The sequence below is a fragment of the Sinocyclocheilus rhinocerous genome, unplaced genomic scaffold (assembly GCF_001515625.1).
Source record: "Sinocyclocheilus rhinocerous isolate Xijiao unplaced genomic scaffold, SAMN03320098_v1.1 scaffold2404, whole genome shotgun sequence".
NCBI lineage: Eukaryota > Metazoa > Chordata > Actinopteri > Cypriniformes > Cyprinidae > Sinocyclocheilus > Sinocyclocheilus rhinocerous.
This window is the reverse complement of record NW_015652295.1, coordinates 162034-172121: the sequence shown is the minus strand read 5'-3', so window position 1 is coordinate 172121 and position 10088 is coordinate 162034. Positions and strand designations below refer to the sequence as shown.

At 38.8% G+C, this 10088-nt stretch overlaps 2 protein-coding genes across 2 annotated transcripts in view; one reads left to right on the top strand and one right to left on the bottom strand.

The window, feature by feature from the left end:
- LOC107714466 (regulating synaptic membrane exocytosis protein 2-like) overlaps window positions 1–1055 on the top strand; it is a 70972-nt gene extending 69917 nt beyond the window's left edge. Inside the window, exon 31 of the mRNA XM_016520305.1 lies at window positions 1032–1055. Coding sequence (XP_016375791.1) covers window positions 1032–1055 — 24 coding nt within the window. The remainder of the gene's footprint in view (window positions 1–1031) is intronic.
- Window positions 1056–4386: 3331 nt separating this feature from the next.
- LOC107714464 (5'-AMP-activated protein kinase catalytic subunit alpha-1-like) lies at window positions 4387–8327 on the bottom strand. Its single transcript, XM_016520304.1, has 8 exons — window positions 7983–8327; window positions 7397–7594; window positions 6916–7061; window positions 6393–6771; window positions 6025–6201; window positions 5761–5848; window positions 4712–5067; window positions 4387–4643 (listed from the first exon to the last, which is right to left on the bottom strand). Exons 1-8 carry the CDS (start codon window positions 8296–8298, stop codon window positions 4387–4389), a joined length of 1917 nt encoding a protein of 638 aa, XP_016375790.1. The 5' UTR covers window positions 8299–8327.
- Between the last annotated feature and the right edge of the window lie 1761 nt (window positions 8328–10088).

Genomic DNA, 10088 nt, shown 5'->3' with positions numbered 1-10088 from the left:
CCCACCCTTGGCACCTTTAAGTAGTAACCCTCCAGATTCAAGCCTGGACAGTTCCAACGTTCGGTCGTAGCGGCACGAGGAGGTGAGCGGTAGAGAGCGGCGTGAGTAGCTCCAGCTACAGACAGAGAGGAGACGGTCTCGACGGGTCACGTCCTGGTTACACTGCATGCTTGATGTTGTGTCCTCTGAGCCCGTGCGACAAGAGGCTAAGAAAAGGCCTGCGTCCTTCTGCCAAAAAAAAATAAACGAAAAGAAAATGTATGCTGCTGTCACACGCAGGGAAAGAAAGTCTCTCCGTTCAGCTGAAGAGATGCAGCCAGGGATTCGGCGGAGTCTGACTCTTAACCGTAGGACGTTAAGAGTGCTGATTTCCACCGGAAAAGGAAGGCGCCATTTTACTCTGGCTGCTTCCTCTCTGTTGAATTCAAAGAGATGTCAGTGTTTCTTACCTACAGTAGAACTTGAAGCGTTGTAGCCATTACTGTAAGCCAAGCTGTCAAAAGAAGATCCATAAAGACAGAAGTGCTTGGCTAAGATGGGACAGGAAAGGGAAACGGTAACCTCAGAGACATGGCGTTCTCATGGGAATGACCCTACATCAAGCCAGATCTCCACTGGATTGATTTTCAGAGTTCGGTGATGAGGAAATGGATATGGCCAGAGTTCCTGTTTGATTCGGGGGGGGATTAATGAAATAAATAATGGACTTTTTTTTGTGCTCCGGTATGATGTTCTCTTTGTTGATGTACTGTATGAAATTTATGAGATTATTTTTTCTTTTCTTTTTTTTTTTTTGCATGGATGCAGAGTTGTTTAAAAAAATCAGAAGTTTATTTTCCTCAAGACTTGCAAAAAAAAAGAAAAAAAAAGAGAGGAAGAAACTTATTTAAGGATGAACAGATCATCCATTTTCAACAATTTGTATTATTTTTAATATGAAATTCTCTAGTGCATGATTTTCAAAGAGACTGAATGCAAAATGATAATGATGTGATTGTCATCCTTTAGAATATTCTTCTGTATTTTTACAGATCTCGGTTACAGGTGTGGCCTGATGAGACTTTGTATCTCATATTATTAACAGAAAAAAAGCAAGGGATCGTCAAGGAAAACAATAAATATACAATATTGATTTCGATATAAAAACGAACATGAAAATTGTACATTTCTCCCTTCAAATGCAGCCATAATTCTGTGTTCATGTGGAGACGGAGCTGTAGATTATGGGTCTGTCATGATTCCACTGTTCTGTTACAATAGAATGGCTCATTCATTCAAAGCAAGCATGTTGAAAAGGGTCTGTAACATGGATTGAGCACACCGTCTGAGTAATACAGCATGTTTTGATAGAGACATCTGGGAATTTTTCGCAGTTTTGTGTACAGTGCATGTGGACCAGTGGCTCGGCCGTCCCCTGATCTAGTGTCGTCCACAGATTCAGGTCGGGGTTGAGGTTTTGTGGCCGATGGTTCAGACATTCAACGCAACATTCCACCTCTTGGCACTCATCTTTTCTTGACGTTTTGAAAAGAAAAAAAGGAAAAGAAAATCAAACAGACAAAAGAAATCTAAAAAACAAGAGGGAAAAAGTTAAGAACATTTATATTTATTCAAGTTTGACTTGAAAAAATGTTGCAAGTATATTTTATTTTATTATTGTTATAAAGAAAATGTTATAAAAACGGATCCCATTGGATGGTGCTGTACGCAGTCTCTGAACTCAAAGAGGACTGGACAATGTTCATTCTCGTTGTGTTGTTCAATGCAACAGACACTGGTTGTCGAATTAGGAGCGAGTCACAGTTTGTGGATATGGGGAAAATTGCCACACAATATGAATTTTTAATTGTTTCTTGTTTTGAGAGAATAAAATTCATTTACTAATCCCTGTGTTTGTCTGCAATCATTCACCAAAACTTCTCACAGGCATGACATGCTATCAAAAAAATACCAAAACATTTACTTATAAGGCCACTTAACATACGGCAGAGCATCTAGATGCCAGTACTAAACCATACTAAATACTAAGTAAAAAATGGTACAAATAATCCAATCAAATGTAGTCACCGAAGTAATTCAAAAGTTTAAATATATAACATTAAGCCACAGATGTGCTAATGGCAGAATTCTTTACTTTTCACCTAAATAAGACAAAATCTGCTAAGGGGTAATTAAACCTTTCGGTAACAAATCGTAAAAATATTTTATTGGAAAATTACCATTTTATCAAACACTGATTGCCTTAATATTTTAAAGGAGACATAGTATGCCCCTTTTTACAATATGTAATATAAGTCTCAGGTGTCCCCAGAATGTGTCTGTGAAGTTTCAGCTCAAAATACCCCACAGATTATTTATTATAACATTTTGAAAATGCCTATTTTGAGTGGAAGCAGAAACATGCTGTTTTTCGTGCCTGTCTCTTTAAATGTAAATGAGCTGCTGCTCCCCGCCCACTTTTCCAGAATAGAGCTGCGCCATTACAGCTCGTACCTGTTAAAAATATCTGTTTTGGTTCTGATTATCATGTTTATCACGCTGAAATCATGCGTTTTAAACCATATTAGTTTAAACTTCTGATATACGGTTTTCTGAGAGCACACATCTGAAGCACACGGACAGAAAGCGGCTGTCACGCGGCATGTGAGTACTAAACTAAGTTCTCATTCACACGCAAGTTTAGGTTAAAAACACACATGAGTTACAAAAACAGTCTGTGAAGGTAAACAACTGGGAAATAAATCGCATGTTTATTTTATAATGAGATCCCTTTGCAACGTCACTAGGAGAGCGAAATCAGACGTGCTCAATTTTGCAGACGCTTGCAGAAAAAGGCTTACCAAAACAAAGTTACTGGGTTAATCTTTTTCACGTTTCCTTGGTTGGTAGATGCACCGGGGACCTGATTATAGCACTTAAAACCTGGAAAAGTCAGATTTTCATGATATGTCACCTTTAAACAACCGAGAAGACTACAGGTGATATACATTATAAAAATCACCTGTCAATTTCAGTGAATGAAGCACATATTTATACTCACATGCGTATTAGGTATAACGTATTAGGTATAACGTATTAGGTACGTTACGGTCTGACAGACAGCATGTTGAAGCCACTCGTGCCGCCATTTTCTTCTTGGAAAGCGATGATGTAGTCAAAATATCTGGTAGTGTGGGTTTTCCAGAAAATGTGTGTACTCCCTGGACCTCTTCAGGCTTCTTGTAAATAATATCATATATTGTGCATGTTATGTTGACAGACTAAATGTTACATTCAGCTGTCGCAAATTCTCCGATTTAAAGCCACAGCTAGAAGCAAAGAAAGTAACTGTCATTTTTTTTAAATAATGTAACTTAAAAAATAGAACTAAAACGTTGCTTGCATTCATATTAAACGGAACTTAAATACCGACTGGTTCTTAAGACATTATTGGTTGTTCAGTATTTTTGTAAAAAAAAAAAGAATAAAAGATCTGAGGTTGAGAACATTTACTTAAATATAACTTTTTTATGTGCTAAAACATCAAAGAAGCAATATGAAGTTTTAAAAGGTCATTACTGTCTTTATTGGGTGTACTAGAATAGGTTGACATGCTTTAATGTTGGGGAACTGGATTATTTAACAAAACAAACACAAACTATTTACAGGCCATTTTTATACATTTTGGGGGGTTGTTGTATTTTAAATATATAGGTAGGATTGCATGATAAGATGTTTAAGGTGGGGCTTTGCAAAGGTCTATCTGCATGCACTTTCAGATACCTACAATGTATATTACGACTAGTTAAAATTATGTTGTAGATATCTTGATGCCAATTACGACAAGCCAAAAATGCAGAATAGATGATCTGGATATCTCTAAATTACTAGTAGAGCCAGGTGTATGAAATCCTAAAATGGTTTGCCATACTCCTGTGGGCTTCAAATAGCAAGTAAAGGGCCACATAGAGTAGCTAATTTTTTAGATGTTACTTACCTGTTATTACTTACCTGGTGAGATTATTTTTCAAATTAACATTAGTAAATTGAGAGGGTTAACCTCTCTAGAACTGAAGCAAAATAGTAATGGTTAATATTTCCAGATCATATTTTTCCATGTTTAAACAACCAAGCAGCAACCTTCCAGTCTCTCTCATTTGAATCCAACACGTGACTGAAACTGCAATTCGTTGACTGGCCACAGTCAGTCACAGTTTTAGAGACATGCTCCAAAAGGGAGTCAATCCCATAGACCCCCATGTTAAAATGCCCAACTTTACATTACAAAAAAAAAATGTTTACAGCCTGGTACAAAAACTGGTTTTGGTCTAAATTAGCTGAAACAACACATTATTGTATATTTTCAATCACAGTGTATTTTTAATGTGGTACACAGGTGTGATAAATTTATGGAGGAATCACACCAGTAATAGGAAACATTGGGGGCATGAGAGGATTCTGTAATGCAGCTGTGACAGATTCCTCTTGGACCATAATGGCTTTAGTAGAAACATCTGGGACCAGTACGGTTGAGAGATGAGCTCTGGGACTGGACTGGAGCAGATTCGACACCAGCTCTGGCTGAGGCTGAGGCAGGATAACCTGGGGCAGCCTTGTCTGTCTTGTCTTGTTCCTTGCTGAAACTTCTCTGGCTGCATGAATCTCTGCACCACCATGAGAGGAACCTTTGTGGACATGGCATCAGTGTGACCCGGTCAGTCATGTCAGGGACCTCTGGGAAGCTGTATAACTGCCGCTGCCACAACACAGAGCTGTGGAACCATATTGGGTTCCGGGGTTGCAGCATCAGATCCTTCAAGGCCAAGACAAGAAGCTCTGGGACCAGGGTATCTCTGAAAAGGTACCCTGTCGCGTAACCTCTGTGGTGCCTGTGACTCTGATCTCAGCCATTCTGGAGCAGCAGCGTCAGGAAACTTTAGTCGGCAATTATACACAGTGACTTCTGGAGCAGCACTGACAAGATCTTTGGGACCCAGTTGCCCCTGGCAGGAAACTTTTGAGCAGCAGTGTGAAGGACCTCTTGGAACAGCAGTAACAGAAACCTTTATGGTTATTTCTGGAGTGACCCTGACAGGATTCCTGGACCCAAAGCAACTGAGAAAAGAAGCTTTGTGGCCATGACTGAAACCTCTGATGCATCCGTGACACAGATCTCTGGGATCCGGGCGCCAGTGGCAGAGACCTCTGGGGCAGCAGTGAGAGGAACTTGTTGGACGGGCTTGACAGAGAGCTCTGGGGAGCTCTGGGTTACTCCATTATTAATAATATGACTGGATAGTACATTGCTTAACTAACTTAACTAAAACTCTTAACTATTTACTATACTCATCCCTAGATGAGTAGTTCTGCAAGACGCTAAAACCACCACCTCAAACCAAGGCACCAGATGCAACCAAGGCCTGCCAGCCCCGCAAGACGGTAAGGCTAGAAGGATGGAAGGACTATCTTAACAATCTAAAACTAAACTAACCATTAATGATACACATCCCTACAGTAGGTGAGTACTTCCGCAAGGCGCTAAAACTACTGCCTCAAACCAAGGCACCAGATGCACACAAAGCCTGCCAGCCCCGCTAGATGCTAAGGCTGGAGGATGAAAGGGCTAACTTAACTAACTTAAACTAAAGTATTTACAATACACATCCCTAGACGAGTAGTTCCACAAGACGCTAAAACTAACACCTCAAGCCAAGATGCCAGATGCAACCAAGGCCTGCCAGCCCCACAAGACGCTAAGACTGGAGGCATGGAGGGACTAACTTAAACCAGTCATGAAAGAGCATCTCCTCCAGGTGAAACCTCTGCTCTGGGTCACTCTTTAGGCAACCTCGAATAAAACGGCAGCATTCTGTGCAGAAAGATGGAGAGCAGTCTGATTATTACCTTCAACTTTACACTTGCTCTCTAAGCTGCAAAAATTGGAGAGACTCCTGCATTATCCATAAGAACTTCTTATTTAAAGCCACTGTTTTCTCTGTTCTCTGTTTTGCATTTGTCCTTCTTTTGTTGTAATGAAGTTCTTACCATCAGAGAAGCCTGGCTGTAACCAGGCATCAGCGTCCATCAAACCAATATTGCTGCTGTCTGGGAAAAGGCTGGTGATCATCTGAAACAGCAGCACCCCCAGCGACCACACCGTTGCCTGCTTCCCGTGGTACTCGCCCTTCTCAATGTACTCCGGAGGGCAGTACCTTGCTGTCCCTGCAGGAAAAAGTGTGTCACGTATGAAAGTCTGCTCTACCACTGGAACTTAATTTTAGTCAAAAATGATAATATTATGACTGGGTTTTCTTCTTCTGAATATGTTCTTAGTTGTTAGTCCCATCTAAACATGGTGTAACTGCTCATTTGAGTTTGAGTCCCAAACTACTTGTTTGAGAGATAATACATACCACAATAGGTGTTGTAGGATGTGTTTTTCAGGAGGTCTCCGCAGCCAAAATCGATCAGTTTGACCTCCAGGGTCTCTATGTTGACCAGGAGGTTTGGCATTTTGATGTCCCGATGGAAGACCCTCCGGGAACAGCAAACAGCAGCAGCGTCGATCACCTGCCGCATGAAATGACGTGCCATCTCCTCACTGAAGTGGGCGTCGTAATGCAGCCAAAAATGGTGCATGTCCATGCAGGGTGAGGGCCGCTCTAGGAACATGATGTACTGGTCGGGATGGTCCTGCCAGTCCAGTAGCTTTATGATGTGGGGACAGCTGGGGCCTTGATTGGCCATGACTGTTAGGGCCACCTCAAGAGGAACTGGTCTGGGATGGTCAGGCTAGAAAAAAGATTACTTTTTATGACGTCAGATGGAAGTGGTTTCTCAAATAAGGATTTAGCCCAGCCTGTTTATCTATTAAAATATATGTACTTTGTGATTAATCTAAGAAGATCTAAGAAGAGAATTCTGATGTCTACTTACAAGGCTTATGTACGGCTCGTTCTCCGTCTTCACTGTGAACTTCACAGCTACCTGAAGGCCATCTTCACAGCGGGTCCCTTCAAAGACGGAGCCGCATCCTCCTTCCCCCAACTTCTTGCCGATGGAATATTTCCAGCAAATGAGGTCTAATAAAACATAATAATTATTCATTTTTAAAATCAGTGTACTGCAGTGTGGCATACCATACTTCTTCTTACCATTTCAACAGTTTCTAATTTAACATAAAGATTATATTAAATTATATAATAATTTCAACGACTTCAAATTATTTGAGAAATATATGGAATATTCATCTTGTTTCAAAAATTAAAATTATGAGAAAGAAATGAGAAGAAATGTTACAGTGGTTACAGCTGCATAATTTAAAACACACTTTCCTTTATACATATACAATAAAATAAAATAATATAATGTAAGAAGAGTGGTTGTGTTATATTTTAGGTTTTGACAGTAAACTCACCCTCGATTCTCGTTATCTTATCGCAGTCCAGCTGTCTCAGCAGATGTGAGGCGCTCACACCTGCTGACGGTCTGACTGGACCGTCCTGATCTTGAAGCTGGTCCTCGGCAGTGGGTGGGACATCAGCAACACTGGGAGGAAGCTCCTGATGACCATTGTCCTCTACAGTACAGATGACGTCCCGTAGAGATGTCCGATCTAAAGCGAGGAATATCAACCAAAAGCATGTTTTAATAAACGCCAATGAAATATTGCAGACTCATATTAGTTCTTTATTTAGGGTGACTACATTTGCCATTTCAAAATATAGTTTAAAAAGTTATGACCAGTCTCGAAGAAAACAAATTAGGTGACTAACTTTTTAAGACTAGTCTATAAACAGTTTATGCAACCGGCCCCTGAACTATATTTTGAAATGGCAAAACCTAAGTTTATGCAACTGGCTGCAGGTGTACTATATTTATCACATGTCGAAGAATACAGTCGCTGATACAATTTTTTATAATGTGTGGGGGTTTTTGTGTGTGTGTGTGTGTGTAAATGACAAACATTTTTGATGTACAGAGCTCATGGAAACATCATTTACCATCAGTGCACCTCCTGGATGGGACCGCATCAGTGTCCTGGTCCACCTCACCCTGCTCCACCCGCTCATCCAGAGCTTTGGTGGATTTCGGGCGGGAAAAACAAGAGAACAAAGAGGCAAACTTCCGAAACCACCTCTGTTTCTGCCTCTTCTTCTTGCTTTTCTCTCCCTTTCTTTCTTTCCCGCTTCCCTCACCGTCAGGAGGACGAGGATGGAGCTCCGCCGTGTGGTCGATGGGTGTCCACTCACCTCCTCCCTCCGCTTTCTTTTTAGGGGATACTCGCTGTCCCATAAGCAACAAACGAAAAAACGCCATCACTAACCGTAAACACTGGGTAAACAACGTTAACAACACTAAACTCGTTACTCGCCACAAAGGGAGCAGGAGAATTTCGCGCTTTATATAGAGCCACGTGACATTCTAAATTCCTCTATTACGTCATAAGGACTCATACAGATCTGAGAGATCTGTAAGATCCTCACAAACATTAAAACAATGTCTAATGATGAATGATGTGGGAAAAAATGGGTATTAAAACAGTATCAAAACATATATAATTATTGTTTATTCAAAATAAATGTCAGTATATTTTACAAAATATTTTTGTCATAAATATGTTTCACCAGATGTATTTATTAATATGTATAATAGCCTATACAGTGTTGGGGAGTTACATGTAACAGAATTACATAATTTAATTACAAAATAAATGTAATTGTTACAGTTACTTATGAAAATGTTAACAGTTACAAAGGTGGTTACATCTAAATATTTTCAAACACATACAGATTTGATTGATTTCTTTCTCAAATTGCATCGACTGCTCTAAAATATTTCAGGAGTTTAGGACACATGCTTATAACTATTTTATTTCCTATTTGGGTTGATTGTTAGGCATTGTTAGATTCCAGTGTTTCAAAGATTTTGTTTCAAAAACAGCATCATAGCTATTAAACTATATCATGTTATGATTTTAAATCTGTATTTAACCTCAGAATGATCTCAAAGTCAGTCTGATTTTGTGGTGGCTGTGCTTTAAAATAAAAATATTATAATCTTAATTCAAGTGCTGAAGGATTGTGAAAGTCTGACAGTAATCAGTGTTGAATACTACTGCAAGGTAGTGCCTGGTTTACATGTTTGAAAATGATTAACGGGTGAAAGCATTAGAAATTTAGAAAGGTAATCAAATGTAATAAGTTACATGACTTTAATAAAGTAATTGAAATAGTTACACTACTTTTTACATTTTAAATAGGGTAACTTGTAATCTGTAACCTATTACTTTTCCAAAGTAACTTTCCCAACACTGATAATATATTACCATATACACATTTTACACATTTTATTATTATTATTATTATTATTATTATTATTATTATTATTATTATTATTATTATTGCTGTGTTAAATTAGGCCTATATTACTGCAATAATAACAATTAGTGTAATAATGCTCACACGACCCTAATTTTGGGTAAGAAATAGGATAAATAATATTTCTCTGTAAAAAAAATAATAATAAAAAATTGAAGTATGATAATCCATATGCATGCGCTTGCTGTGTTGACCGATAGATGTTCGACCATTTAAAAATGTTAAATACACAAATAAAACCGCATCAGTCAAAAAAAAAAACTAATAAAAAAGAATGTTATTAACAATTAACCATTATTTTTGCGCAGAAAAAAAAAACGAAATGGAAAAACAAATTATTTTTTATTCGTTTTCGAGTGCACTGAAAAGTCATGATCGTGACCACAAGAAAAAAAAATTATGTCAAGATGAGAAATTTAGGTCAAGATCAGAAGAAAACAAGAAAGAAAGAAAATAATTCATGGCCTCTTTAAGACCATGAATTTTTTGATCGAAATCATTTACAGCCCAAGACAATCAAGTGAGACACTGATATAGAAATTGCGATATGTGGGTTGATTTGAATGTCATGTCCAATAATTATATCATAGGCCAGTGTTATGAATTTATCATGTTTTTATGTCTGTTTTAAAAGCTCCAGTCTGGTCGCGTGTTTCTCTGTCCATCTAGATGCTGCTTTCTTCAGTCAGCCTCAGCCGCTGATATCAGTAATGACCGGTAAATTATGCT